Source organism: Biomphalaria glabrata, chromosome 3 (genome assembly GCF_947242115.1).
Source record: "Biomphalaria glabrata chromosome 3, xgBioGlab47.1, whole genome shotgun sequence".
Lineage (NCBI taxonomy): Eukaryota > Metazoa > Mollusca > Gastropoda > Planorbidae > Biomphalaria > Biomphalaria glabrata.
This window is the reverse complement of record NC_074713.1, coordinates 13,257,778-13,273,653: the sequence shown is the minus strand read 5'-3', so window position 1 is coordinate 13,273,653 and position 15,876 is coordinate 13,257,778. Positions and strand designations below refer to the sequence as shown.

The following is a 15,876-nucleotide window of genomic DNA, read 5'->3' as shown; positions in this document are numbered from 1 at the left end:
TTGTTGATATAATTTAAGTAGACATAGAAGACTATCATTTTATTATGGTCACATCTTTTTAAGTACATTATCACAAAATAAAATTTACAACAAACAATGACACAATATAAACATATTAGCACAACCTTCCTTTTATAGTTCTTATCAAAATTCTTATCACATCGTTCTAATTATCGTGCTTGGCTACATGCATATTACACTCTTCAATTAGCGGGTTTGAATAAATACCTAAATCTGAATTGAAATACCAAGCTTTTGAAACACTGTGAGCTTTCTCTCCCCCCCCCCCCACTCATATATTATATAGATATATACACACATAACACACAGTGCTTTTTTTGTGACGGTACACACCAATACGGCGTACCGGCACCTTTTTTTTAATGTGGGGCTAAAAGTATTACTTTTCTTGTATTTTGACGTTTATTATTAATTTATTAGTAGTTAAAAGGCAATCTATCACTGAGTACCGGCACTTATTTTTTTTTTTTACAAAAAAGCACTGTATATATATAATAATAATAATAATAATAAGGCTAGTCTTCGAGTCCGAAGATTATTGAGGAATGTAGTATTACGCGTGTCTGCGCAGTCCCAGCTGTGACCTATTATATATGTTTATAGATTAGTATAGATCTATATACTATATGGTTTATGTATTAATTTACATTATATACTTTCTTAGGCAATTTCCGCATTACGCGTCAATATAAAAAAAATATTAACTTTCACTTACAAAATAATAATATTTTTTTTCTACAGCTATATATCTACATAGTGATCGTATCGTAAATCTAGTCAATGAAAAAGAAAACAGAAAGTCCCGCCGTATTAATAGACATTAATTAAGCAGGCAAAATGGCTGCTCCCTCTGTCAATATTAGCGTTGAATCTGCTATTGAACACCAAATTCAAGAAGTAAGATATGACGGACAAGAAATTTATGTTGCGTAAGTAATAGTCTTTCTAGACTCTATTCTAGATTACTCTACATTTACATCTAGATCTACTAGATGTAGTTTAGTTATACTCAACTCTACTGTACTGACTGAGACTGAGTGACTCTGAGTCTGAGTCTGTAGTCTGATTGAGTTTGACTCTTTCAACTCTTTGACTTCTGAGTGGCACTGTCATGACTGTGACTGTGTGTGTGACTGTCTCACTGACAGTGTCTGTGTGAGACTGTGAGTGTGACTGTGTAGATTAGTTACTAGTAGTATTTAGTTACTAGTAGAGTAGAGTGCAGGCTGAGGGTAGGGCCTTTTCAAGACATTCAGCTAAATAATAAAAATAAGAACCGGTACGGTAATATGTCGGTAATGCGTTACTGGGCTTAGCACCTTACAGCAGTGCCTTACTGTTTAGCCTTACACTTATAATGTGTATTGTCGGTTTCTAAGCAGAGTTGGACGATATGGACATAATCTCATAATACCAATAATGGTCATGGAGCTTGGGCTTGAGAAAATGACTAAGACTTAAGACTTGACCTGTCTCAGTATCTATCTTGACATGACGTAATTGTAATGTAAAAAGAAAATGATATAAATAACAAAATTTTAAGATTATTTATAACACTTTTTAAACACCATACTTTTCACAAAATTTTAATTTAAGATTATAACACTTTTAAATCACCATACTTCTCAGCTGTTCGAGTTTTTCTTAAGTTGTCTTAACTTGTCTTAAGATCAGACCTGCCTACCGTTATGCAAAATGCGTATTCGTTACGCAAAATCTCCCAAAAATGACAGTTATTACGCAAATACGCATCTAACCCGTCGCGTTACGCATTTCGTATCTTTTTTTTTCTCCCTCTCTTGATTAGCTTACGAGCGGTCACAGAGGTCACGCTAAGCGTCCTGTTGGGCTGGGGGCAGAAAAGGTGGGGGAACACATTGTGTCCAGATCTATATGTTGATTGTTTCTTAAAAGCAATTAGAATTAGTCTAGAAATGAAGAACACGAGAGTGAGGGAGTGGCGGGTTGGTACTGTCAGTTAGCTGATACACCAACGTGACTTTTTTTTTTGTAAGTTCATTAGTAGAATTTAATTATGTTGAATCCCTGATTCCCGTATTCATTTGTATAGAAAAAAAAAAATCAAAGTGCTATTCAAAACACATTGAGTGACATTGTAGATATCTAATCTAGATATCTGGATTCTAGATCTAGAATCTAGAAAACTTGTTATACACTTATAGTATACTTATACAGGAATAGATCTAGCTAGAGTCTAGCTAGTCATTACGTTATGTCATGATTCTCTACATTACAAGATCCAATTTAGTTGTAGTATGATTTAGATTGACTAGATCTAGATCGATAACATCTGCTACCATCTAGTCTAGATCTAGACTAGATTCTTAGTCTTAGGTTAGAATAGATCAAGGATGAAGGTAGGCCTACGAAAGTTTGGAGTAGACCTACGTTTGTAGCAGATCCACGGCATTGGTAACACTCTTGAGCCCAGATCTAGAGTAGATTATATTCATTATATAGACATAGATCCAGATCTAGTCTAGATATCATCTCTATTGTCATATTGATCTAGATTTAGATTGTAGATCTAATCATGACATCTAGATCTAATATTATAATATAATATATATATATATATGACAAAATAGTGGACGCGTAAGTGTTACGCATTCTGGTGCCAAAATACGCATTTTGACTATAATCTATCAGCGTTACGCATTTGGACTTTTTTTGTTAGGCAAGTCTGTAAGATGTTCTTGAACTTACTTGAAGTAGTTGAAGGTAGCAGTAAAAAGATGTTCGAAACTTTTAAGCTCTTGAAAGCATCGACCTGACCCACTTTAACATCAAATATAATTTTAACTTGAATAGTAATACAATAATACAAAAATCTACTTTTTAAGACAAATGGATGAGGAATTCATAGGTACAATCATTTTTTTCCTAGTAGAGGTCTCATCCTTATGGAGATACACAAATTCAAAAATAAAAAATGTCTGCGACTGAGCTTAACTTGTTTGATTGGCGTCAGTTACTCTAGTTAGTATCTAGATTCTAGTAACTAGTACTAGTCACCTGATCTACTGACTACTCGGTGTACTGTCTCTACTTCTACTGTAACTGTACTCAACTAGGATCTAGTCTAGATTGCAACTAGATCATCATTATAATTATAGAATTGATAGATCTAGAAAATCTAGATCTAGTCATCTACTGAATCTACTCCTGGTAACCCTGCTGACCCTACTCCTTATCTATATAGTAACTTACTAATTACCCTCTCTAGAGTAATTAGTTCAAAAGTTAAAGTTATACATTTTTTAGTTAATTATTTTGACCTTTTTGTTTGCCTTTGTATTTCACTGATTTTTTCATCCCACTTTTGGTTATTTTGTCTTGTGTTACATTGTCACTGTGAATTTATTTGTATATCTCTATAAATATTATTTAGCTTTTAAATGTATATCAACATTTTAAGATACACTTAAATTAATATTCCTGTGATTTTTTTAATGTTATTTAACTGTTAATTAAAATTATTTAATAATATTTTAAGTGAGCAAATACATTCATGGCATTCATGACCACTTCCCCCCCCCTCCCCCCATTTCAAATTAGGGATATAATGACCATATTTATGGATGGCAGACTTTTTTTTTCAGCCCCTTGTCTATGTCAGAAAATTTGAGTAAACTTGCACATAAAATAGATTTTTACAAAGATGAAAGTGAAGAAAAAGGAAAGCCGACATCAGAAGGGGAGAAGGAGTCAGATGAAGAGAAAGTCCTGGCCCCATTTCAACCATCACTCTGGCCTTGGGACTCGGTCAGAAATAAATTAAAGTAAGCACTTTTTTGTATCATTATACTTATCTTTCTCTTAGGTCAGAAATATTGTTAGTTGTAATTACTAATGGAAAGAAAATTAAATTACTAATGAGATGAACATTTTTTACACAGTTTATAAATAAATACTTTAAAAGATTTTGTTTCAATGATGGCTTATGAAATGATACAGAAATGGACTATTCTTAAGAGTTTTAAGAAATCATCAAGAAAATTTATTTCTGTGAGGAAAAACTTAAGTAAAATAAAATGATGGGCTCAAAAGCTATTCAGCATTACAACAAATTAAGTGATGGATCTCAATAGTTTCTGAGAGGATTGAAAAGGTTGCAGTTATACAAATCAGTACCCTTTATGAAATATTTTAAGCACATAGTTTAATAAAAAAAAGTTTGAATAATAATATTATAACTTACAGATTTTATAAAGTACTTTCATAATTTATATTTTTATTTATATTAACTTAAAATCCACCTACAACCATTTTAAATTTTATTTATTTGGTGGGCTATCATGACATATGAAAATGCAAATCAATGACTATAACTTGACTAATAAATACAATGAATTGCTTGAACAGAGCAGCTTACACAGAAATCAGTGTTCTCTATGATGTGCTGAACATAGTCAAAGAAAAACACTACATGGTGACTGATCCTGTAAATCAAGATGGCCCTGAACTCAAGGCACCTCTTCAAATGTTGGCTAAGAAAAGGGTAAAGAAAAACTCACATGATAAAATATGAGAAAAGATCAAGCCTCATTTAAAAAAAAAAATAATATAAATCTATAAACTGTATTTAGGGAAAAAAATTAGTTAAATTTAGTCTGACCAAAGTCAATTATATTTATGTTCATCTTTTTCAAAGCTTTTCTCCAATCCTCCAAAGTCACTAGTATTGCCATTTTCTTTTCTTACATTTTTTATTAGCAGCTGACAGAGAAAAAGCTGTTATTAGTTTTGTGTGGTCTGTTTATTTTTCTCTTTGTGCCATGCTTAGATCGAATACATTATTGAAAATCTAATTTCACCATTACATGTATCAAGCTAAAAATAGTGTTTTTTTTTCAAAATGATATATGCAAGCTGATTTTTTTAAAATACATGTACACTATTTGAACACATTTGTTAAAGTCTATACAGTTAGTTCTCTGTTTCATAGATTGTACTGTACTGTAAGGGAAATAGTTTTGTTTTGGTATTTGTCAAAGAAATGTAATGAAAAAATATTTGTGACGATGATGTATTGGCTTCAAACTCAATTCAATAAAATGAGTAATCCAAAAATATAAATTACATGCACATTGATAACTTGAAAGAATATTTTAGTTGAAATAAAACACAATATAGATACAGGTGAACAGTAATAATCCAATAGTAGAAAAGTACATTAAATAATTCATATGAAACAAATTATTATCATGTTTACTTCTATAGCCATTAATTAAATCTATGATCTATCAAATTAACTTAACAGGTAGAACATTGAAATTTTTGTTTTTAACATTAGTGTACCATGGCCAGAATAACTCAGAATGTCAGACTATATAAGTTCTGCTTTAGTTAAACTTCTCTGTGTGTTGGTCTTCAGAGCCTTGTGGCCGCTGCTCATATATTGAGCAATGGAGCTGAGAGATTAAAGAGAGTCCAGAATGAAATGGCTTCTGTCACGCAAGAAAACTTTCTCATGGAGCTTCTCAAACTCAGAAAAAATTGGAGGCTTAAAAAAGTTCACAACACAATCTTGGGAGAGTTGAGCTACAAATCTGGTAAAACAAATGTGTTAATACTTATTGTTCTAGTCAATGGACTGGCTTAAAGACTTCCCAGTAACAATTTCAATTAGTTGAAAGGATAGAATAAAATGAGTTTAGTGACAAGTTAGATGAATCACGATAATAATAAGGTCTTGTCTTCAAGCCCAGTTAAATGAATCACGATAATAATAAGGTCTTGTCTTCAAGCCCAGTTAAATGAATCATGATAATAATAAGGTCTTGTCTTCAAGCCCAGTTAGATGAATCACAATAATAATATGATCTTGTCTTCAAGCCAGAAGGTAAAAGAATAGATTGACTTCCAAAATCAAAGACAAAATTTATTAAGATAATGTTAAGATACAATTTTATTTTTATGATAATCATTACTTTTGTGTGTGTATAAAATGTAAAGCTAGATTGTTAATAAGATGTACGTTTTTTTTGTTTTGCTGTAACAGTTATTTGTTCCTTTTCTTTAGCTGGGTCTAGATTTTGGCAAGGAGGCACATTTGAGGTTTTAAAAACATCAGATCTTGCTGCTGAAGGTGAAATAGTCCCCAGAAAAAGTAGCTTGGATGTCATCATACCAAGTGAGCTGGAGGGTGTGGCCTACATCTTGGTAGAGGTGAAGAGTGTTGTATCAGGTAAACTTTCATCATGTAATGTTGAAACTAGATGCAGCAGAACTTTTAGAACACACCTAAACTTTAGTCGTATATAATGTTGAAACTACTTGCAGCATAACTTTTAGCACACTGCTTAACTTTGATTAAACATCAACAGAGTATGTTAAAAGTATGTGATGTCATCTTATTAAATTAATAAAAAACTATGGCTTTTTGAACAGATTGTTTTATGATAGGAATCGTGTTGAGTTATGACTTTGTGAAAGGGGTTCCATATCACTAAGACTTTATTGTGCAGTAACATAAGTTTGTGTCAAGCTATCATTTAAGTATTAAATTATACACAACCTTATATTTCAATTGAAGCCATTCAGTTGGAAAATTCCTTGAGAAAAAAGATCCATACATTTTAAAGCATGTCCTTTTTTTTTTATCATTCATATTAATTAAACACATCTTAATAATAAAATTAGTTTTTCTGCTGTCTAGTTAAATCAACCCTTGTAATACTTATAAAGAAAGTAAACAGATGTGTTTTCTGAGTAGAAAAAATACTATTCTGTCTGTATTTCTATGATTGATCTCTTGATTTATTTTCCAAACAGATTTAATGAATATCACAAGTGCTACATTAAAAATGCCATCTAGTCTTGGACCTGTGTCTGCTGATACTTACTGGCAGTTGAAACTAGAGACTGCTCAGAATGTTTTATTTTGTAAGGAGCTTTTTGCTCAGGTATGTACCTACTTTTTGTATACATGTAAGTTGCTTAATGTTAAGTTCTCAGTAATTATTGCTTGTTGTTTTTTTTTAATGCAATGTTTTGCTCTTTCTAACCAGCTTGCTCGTGAAGCTGTCCAGATAAAGAAAGCAAGCACACCTCACATGGTTGTGGGCAATCAGATTCTTACTAATGTAAGTTAAATTATGCAAATATTTTAGGCAAAAGTGAAAATAAGCATTAATAAACAATTAAGGTTGTTCTCTTTATCCATATATAATAGGAGCACTATTCATCTGTGTCAGTTATAAGCTGATGTTAATTCAATTATTATTTTTTTTTTACTATTTTTTGAGGACATTTGAGAGAGGCAGCCAACCTGCCACTTGAGCACACACTTTTGTAGTTCATAAAATTAGGAAAATTTCACTTCTTTTTATATCAATAATCAACCAAGAGTAAACTACTGGAAATAATCAAAACTTTAAAAAAAATACACTTGCACCTGAAACAAAAATAAATCAAAGTGAATACAATTTTTATTTTATTTTCTTAGGTTTTTCCTGGTGTACAGCTGTCTATAGTGCTTTGTCATCATACTGGAAAAGAAAAGAAGGTAGCAAAGATGCAATAGTTATAGTCAAATGAATACAATGCTATCAGATGTAACCCCATCCACTTGTTTGCATCTTTAGAAGACAAATATTGGCAATCACAATGAAAAACTGTGCTACAAAAACTGAAAACAATAAAGTTATAAAAAAGTAGGTAGATAAGAAACTTATTCAGGTGTCTTGAGTGCTTCACAACACTGTGCTGGTGATTGACTTGATACCTTTAGAAATTAAACTTAGTACCAGTACATGATCCGATCCTTGCAACAAGAGTTTTTTGTTCAAAAAGGGAACAGCTCTGGTTTATTCTTATAAAATATAGACGTTACTTCAAAAAAGATGATATTCTGAGTAGCATATAAGTTTGTCTTTTTTTTTTTTTTTTTTTAATCTTTATTTCTGTAAAACATGCTGGTTTTGAGTCTGTCAAATGACAGTTTAAAAAAAAACAAAAATAAAACTTTTAAGTCTTAAGTTACTCGTCTGCCTTAAAAAAACTAATATATTTTAAATGTATTGAAAATATTGCTATATTTTTAAAAATTTGATTTAGTTTGAGTGTTTAACACTATTTATTGTAGTTACTTATAGGTTCACTCTCCATTTCTCTATCACTCAAGGTCAACCTGTCATCTGAGAAGTTGGAACACAATCATGTCCTTGAGCACTCCCTTCACCAGCTTCTCCGTGAAGTGCATGACAGAAACCTCAAGTGCAGTGCACCTCATCCTGTCAATGCCATGCTGGGAATGACCAGGAAGAGAAGACTTGCCGGACCTAGGGCCATGTCCAGACAGGAACTTATGGAAATGGGAGAAAAGTGGGTTCTTTTTTAAATTATACAAGTTAGAAAACTCATTTTGATCCTAAACTACTAATTTACCATCTCCACTAGCATTGTTTGTCTTAATACATATTGCCACAAGTAAAAAAAAAATGTCGACTAGAAGCTAAATCTAGAAGTTTGTTCTACAGAGAGAAAATGTATGTATCTTTCTGAAATACTAATGATCTTCAAAGGCGTGACCATTAGACCAGGTTACTGTATTGGACCAGGTCACTATATTATGGGATATTAATTCCTTGAAATTTTGTTTTGAATAATCCTAATGATGAGAAACACATACCAGGGATCAAATCTTAAGGCTTAAATTGGATCACATTGATTTTCTAGCTTGGAAAGAAGTCAATTAACTTAATTAAAATGACTTAGGGCTTTAAAGTTGATGTTTCATTACATTGCATGCAATAAAATGGCTTTTATGGTATTGAAGACATTTTTTGTTTGTTATAGTGAATCATTACTAGAACAAATTTTGAAACAAACCAAGCATGCTGTTCTAAGAATCAGGTAAGTGTAGTAGCCTAACTCAAATCTGAAGAACTTTTAGCTTCTCTTAGTTTAATATGTTATGAAAGATTCTGCTTTTTTTCTTGTCTGTTAATTGGGTTTGAACTTGAATAATAATTTAAACATTTTTCAAGTCCTTTCTAAGAAAAGTCATATGAAAGTCAATATCAATAACTTTTTATTTAGATCGATGCATGTAATAGATCAGATGGCAGTAAGCATACAGGATCCTCAGCTCTGTGCCCACTGGAGCTGTCTCAACAGTAGTCTTGAGTCAAGTGTTCGAGTCAGTGTTACGTCCTATGGCTACGAGTCTATCAGGTAATAACGCAATACACACTTAACAAAAACAAATATGATCAGGGAATAGGATGAAACATTCAAGTGAAATCTCTTTAAAAAAAGTAACGTCTCATATGAGTTTTAGTTTGAGATGGAAACTATAGAAATCTGTTTAATCTTTAGATCTCTCAAGGTATTGTTAGGCAGTCAATCTCAACATGCACAGATCGGCGCTGAAATATTCTTGTCACAGATACCAAATCTCTTTAGAAAAATATCACTTCTGTAGACTTAGCTCAAAGCTTCAAAACAAATGCTGTGCTGTATCACATTCCCATATGAAAAATAAATAATTATTGAGATTTAAATTGATTAAAATTCTAGTTTGTATCAAATGCATAGTTCTCACACTTGTCAACTGTTGTTTATATGATGTTTTCAAGGACCTCACTAGTACTGACTATTGGAATAGACCTCATAAGAGTTGTAATGAAGGATGGTAGAGTATGTACACTATCATTTGAAGAAACAGAACTCAGAGATCTCTTACAGTGGCAGGTAGGTTGAGCTTGTAGATGGGTACAATTAAAAGAATCAACAGGCTGTCAAAAAATCAAATTAGAAGTTGAAGTGTGTGTAGCCTGAATTAAAACTAAAAAGTACCCCAAAAGAATTAGTTTCTCTTTAATTTATGTCATCAGTTGACTAGAGGACTAAACATACAGAATTCAGCACTCACTTGGTGTTGAACTTATTCCCATGAGCTAATCATCAATAACCATCATGTTCCTGAACACTTGATTTAGGTCAATCCATCCTCTACCTTCCTCTGCTTTTTTTTTTTTGTGTGTTGAAGCAAGACATCAGCTGATTAGTTACCACTTTTAAAATTTGTTTAGATTATTTATTGTTTACTCTCTTACGTTGAAGCATTTTGTTTTTAAATGGATCATAAAAAGAAATTAAAACATTGATACAGATTCAACACTGTTAGGTAGATCCCATGCTGTTGCATGAGTCCAAGTACAAAAGTCTATGGAAATCTATTTTTTTATTACTATTACTAAAGGGTAAGAAAAGGAGATTTAATTATTGTACCTTTTCATTCATCAGTGCAAAAACTTGTTCTTTTTAGATTTGTAAGTATTTCCAATTTAACAAAAACTAAACATTTGTGTGATGTAATACAGTTACATTGTTTCAAGTTTCCCAACTGTAAGAAATTTCATGAAAGTGACTGTCCGTGATTGCGCCACACTTGTTCACACTGAACATGAGCTGTCTATGAATTTGCTTACCTGATGCTTTATTTAGTTTAACAATCCAGTTCTGACAAACCATATGTTTCAGAAATGGAATGAAATCTACTAAGCCTCACTGATAACTGTGAATGGCCACAACTCAATGCGATAGATCACTTTGCCTATCTGGGAAGCATGGTATTCAACCACAGCACTTTCAAGAGAAGAAGATAACTTTCTGTATAAGGCTAGGAGCACTTTTGAATGTCTTTAATTGAGATTGTGATGGAAAAACAAAATCAACATGTACTAAGTAGTGGTTTTCTCAACCCTTCTTCGTGGTTTTGAGACATGGGTACTATGTAGAAAGCAAAAAAAAAGGCTTCTTAGATTCAATACAAATAACAGTGTTTTGGGAAAATGCAGGTATGAAGACAGTGTTTGACTGCTAGGTTGAACTGGGCACCTATGGGAGCGGTCTTTTTTAATGAGCTGATGGGTGGAAAATGCACTTATATATGTAATATTTAGGGAATTGATGGTATATATCTAATATTTAATGTATGTGACTATCAGGGCTAAATGTAGAGCCTGATATTTCCATTGATTTTTCTTTTCTTCTAGATTTGTCAGCACCACACCCACTCCATACAACATCTGGCCAAAGTACAGGGCTGGCAAGTTTTGTCTGGCATAGTCAGCAGCGGTTTTGGGGATATGGAAGCTTATGGCACAACTTCCAATGTCCTGATGGCATCTCCCAGGAGCAATGTGTAAGTTTGGCACAGAACTTGTCCTTGTAAGCTGATCTGTTGCTTGAGACAAATGTCACCATGACACCTTAAGTATTCTTTGAAGTGTTTATTCATAGAAATACATGCCATAAGGGGAGAGGGGTTGTTTGACAAGCAGATGAAGTTGGCATCAGTTTGCTGTTGATTTCTTAACCTAAACTAATAAATGTAATTTCAAGTGTCAGCGTGTTGATTTCTTAACCTAAACTAATAAATGTAATTTCAAGTGTCAGCGTGTTGATTTCTTAACCTAGACTAATATATGTAATTTAAGTGTCAGCATGTTGATTTCTTAACCTAGCCTAATATATGTAAATTAAGTGTCAGCGTGTTGATTTCTTAACCTAGCCTAATATATGTAATTTTTGTCAGCATGTTGATTTCTTAACCTAGACTAATATAGACTAATATATGTAGTTTAAGTGTCAGCTCGTTGATTTCTTAACCTAGCCTAATATATGTAATTTAAGTGAAAGCTTGTTGATTTCTTAACCTTGACTAATATATGTAATTTAAGTGTCAGCTCTGTGTTTGTCTATCAACCAGTTAACATTCATTTTCTGTCACAAGCAAGCATGATTGATTTATTTGTTGGATATTTTTCAGAATTGTGTCTTTTCATAGCAACCCAGTGAGTGGTAGTAAACTGTGGGTAAAGAAAGTTGAACCATCAATAGAAACTCACCATTCCCCTGCTGTCACTGCAAATAAATGGGCTTCTTTGTCAGGAGAGTTTCAGGTTACATTTTTTAAAATTTCAATCAAACAGATTTTTTCTTTTATCATTTCTTTTAATTGAATCTGCTGTCACTTTATCACAACATTAGTCCTTGAAACCTACTGGAGTAATCCTCTGTTAGGTTTTCATTATATTTGATTTGTATCCTTTTAAATTTGAAACATTTATTAGAAAATGTTAGCAAGTCTTATTTACGCATGAGTTAATCAAGTCATTTTAAAAAGATTTCACTTTGTTACAGACACACACACAGACTACTTTTAAGCAAAGTATCCTTTTAAAATGAACATTGTTGATTTACATGCAGTTAATTTTATAATGATTTTTTTTTTAGGAAGTGAATCTTCAGCTTTTGGAGGGCAGAAATCTGGTAGGAAAAATTGACATGCTGATGGCCAGATTATCTTTGAGTTGATAAACCAAGCGGAAAAAAAAAATATAATGAAAAGAAAAATTTAAATTCCCCGATAATGAAATACTTCCATAATTGATATTGACTTGTGTATATTTAAATACACACATCATGATGATTCTATTGGGGTTATCAATATGCCTGGAATTATGGACTATGAGTATATGTGAAGAAATATATTTATGTGCAAACATTTGTCAAAGGTTTCTGTATATATCAGTTCAGTCATCAAGGAATGTATGGGGACAGCATTTATTTAACTGTGAACTTGATGTTGATGTGTACATAATTTGTGTAAATATTGTGTATATAGATATAGGTCAGTCAACAAAATAAATATTTTTTGTTTCAAACAAAAAATTGCTGAATTTATTTATTTATTCAAATTGACCAACCAGGTAGTAGATACCTATGAAAACTGTACTTTGTGTTCACACATTAATCTAAATATTTCTAAATCTATTTTTCAAGAACACAGTAAAGTTTGAGAATGAATAAATCTCTCTCTCTTACAATGACTGTTTCAAGTTTTGTGTCTTATCAGTAACACGATGGTTATGCATCACTGCCTATTTCCCTTTCTCTTGAGGAGAGGAATGATGGAGGCGTCTCTGAACTTCTTTTTTTCCCACATTATCTGTTAGATTTCTGTTAGTCAAGCTGTCAGCTCTGAACTTCCAAGTGAGTATATTTCACCAGGGAGGGAATCTAGTCCTGGTGCCTTGCCAGTTAAGAGGTTGGATTTTGCAGCCATTACTTCATTGAGCTGGGGAGGGTCAGCGAGTGAATGGTTTATTGGGACTTCTTCCATGCATGCGATGGTTTCAGCGCTAATGCTTGATGGACAGTTAAGGATGGTACTGAAGTGTTTAGCCCAGCGAACAAGTATATCCTCCTTGTCTGTGAGAAGTTTGTTTCCATCAGCACTGAATATGGGAGATGATACATTTTGCTGAGGACCATAAAAAGCTTTGATTGAATTGAAAAACATTTTAGCATTTTTACTGTCAGCATTGGACTGGATTTCTTCTGCTTTTTTGTTATACCATGACTCCTTCATGAGTCGCAGATTCCTCTGGACCTCTCTTTTGGCATTAGTGTGGCATTCTCTGCTTTGGGGGAAAGCTGGATACACAGAAAGGCCTTAAAGCATTGTTGTTTGTGTGTTAAAAGCTGTTCAATTTGCACATTGTTTTCACCAAACCAATCTTGGTGCTTGCGTTTTGGCTGACAGAGGACGCTGCTAGCCAGAGAGTACACAGAATCCCTGAGTTTATTCCAGCTGTTTCCCACTTCCTTGTTCATGTGCAGGATTTTAATTTCACTGTCTAGTTTGTTGATGAGCTCTTGCTTGATATCTGGGTTTGTGAGCTGACCAACATCTAGGCGCTTTGCTTGCTGGCAAGATTCTGGCTAGAGTGCTATTAAACAGACTACAACACCACCTAGAAACTGGCCTACTTCCAGAGAGTCAATGCAGGTTCAGGCAGGGAAGAGGCATGGTTGACATGATCTTTGCAGTCTGCCAACTCCAAGAGAAATAAAGAGAGCAAAATTCATATCTCTATACTGCATTCATAGATTTGACTAAAACTTTTGATAATGTTAGTCATGAAGGCCTTTGGCAAATCGTCCAAATTCGTCTGCCCGGATCAATTCATAACAATGGTGCGCCAATTCCATGATGACATGCAAGCAAGTGTTCAAAACAAGAGAGACTACTCCAAGCCTTTTCCTGTCTCAAATGGCGTGAGGCAGGGCTGATGCTGGCTCCAACGCTTTTCAGCATAATGTTCACTGCCATGCTGAAAGATAAGTTTCGCTAAGAAAGCATTGGAGTTGGTAAACGATTTCATACTGATGCAAGTTTATTCAACGCTCAAAGACTCAAGGCAAGACTGAAGTAAACTACGACTGCATAAGAGACCTGCTATTTGCAGATGACTATGCCCTAAATGAAGAAGACCTTCAAGAAATTAGCAAACGTCAAAAAGTTTGTCTATCTGGGAAGCACTGTATCGGCAAATGCCAACCTAGATGATGAGGTAGACTTCAGTGTTGCTCGTGCCAGTGCTGCTTTTGGTAGGCTTTTGGACACGTGTGGCAATGGAGAGGACTCAGCTTATCCACAAAACTGAAAGTCTACAGTGCTGTAGTTCTCCTGTCACTCATATGTATCAGAATCCTGGACCCTATATTCCCGCAACACCAAAAAGTTTAAACTCCTTCCACCTACGCTGTCTAAGGAGTATCCATAAGGTGCGTTGGTCTGACAACATATCAGACACAGAAATCTTAAAACTGTCCAACATGAACAGTATCAATGCAACAGTAAAAAGGTCCGAACATTGATGGGCAGAACATGTAGTCAGTCAGACAATCGCCTTCCCAAACGACTTCTGTACAGGGAGTTGTGTGCAGGAAAGTGATCCCAGGGAGGTCAATACAAGCGCTATAGAGACACTCTCAAGAGCTCCTTCAAGGAATGCGATATCGACATTCACAGCTGGGAAGCACTAGCTCTCGATCGCTCCTCATGGCGTGAAGCTGTGAGTCTCAGAGCCTCAAGATTTGAAGCAAGAAGAATAGCCAAGGTGAAAGAGCGCCGAACCAACAAAAAGCTGAGAGAAGAAGCAGGCCTATCTGTAACTGACCAAACCCACCCATGCGGCCGGCTTTTTAAAGCAAGGATTGGACTTTACAGTCATCTTCGAGTCCATAGAAAAAAAAGTAAAGTTCCCCTTTCAGATCTTGTGATCTATGGGGGCAGATGATGTAAAGGTCATCTGTTTCTGTGGCCCAACGAGGGTGTCATGTGGCCAACATAACGACCAACCGCCTTTACTTTTCCCCAATTTATGTCAGGTGCCCATAAGAGCTGGGTGGACTCAGAGGTGCCCAAATATCCTGAAGTTAAAAATCCCAGTCTTCACCAGAATTCGAACCCAGGACCTTGGTTCAGAAGCTATGCGCTTTACCACTCAGCCACCGCGCCTCCCTTCGAGTCTATAGGAGCCACCGCGCCTCCCTTCGAGTCTATAGGAAATGAGAAATGTGCTCATCTTCGATCACGAAGGAGGAGCTATATATTATCAGTAACTAACCAGACTAGCATTGTTTGATGAGCACATTTTTACAAAGCTTGTCTGGGTGGATTCTTTTACTCTTTTTTTCTCCCACTTTTCATTCGCGGATCGATGACAAATACATGAATCAATAAAAAACAACAACCAATTAGTTAATTAATAGGGAAAGCTCTGGGCAACAAGAAAGTGATGACGATGAACCTGACAAACTGAAATGAGCTAAAACAAAAGACTGGCTCCTAATACCTAAACAGTGTCACTTTTTCCTATTATGCGGCTGAGAATATATCCCCATATAGGGCTCTAAAGCCATAGAAGTGCTCTATCAGATAAATCCTAGTTGTTCTATAACTGAAGGCAACCAACAAAAATGTCCATGTCTCATGTTTTGATAGCAAAAAAAAACAACAAATAAACAATA

General features: G+C 34.2%; 1 protein-coding gene across 1 annotated transcript; it reads left to right on the top strand.

Annotated features, from left to right (window-relative positions):
- The first annotated feature begins 811 nt into the window (after window positions 1-811).
- Window positions 812-12,772, top strand: LOC106077119 (mediator of RNA polymerase II transcription subunit 17-like). Its single transcript, XM_056024379.1, has 15 exons — window positions 812-950; window positions 3,645-3,824; window positions 4,408-4,543; window positions 5,420-5,597; window positions 6,068-6,232; window positions 6,820-6,950; window positions 7,056-7,130; window positions 7,493-7,552; window positions 8,171-8,370; window positions 8,845-8,901; window positions 9,088-9,222; window positions 9,627-9,741; window positions 11,049-11,197; window positions 11,825-11,957; window positions 12,292-12,772. Exons 1-15 carry the CDS (start codon window positions 859-861, stop codon window positions 12,370-12,372), a joined length of 1,887 nt encoding a protein of 628 aa, XP_055880354.1. The 5' UTR covers window positions 812-858; the 3' UTR covers window positions 12,373-12,772.
- Window positions 12,773-15,876: the final 3,104 nt, after the last annotated feature.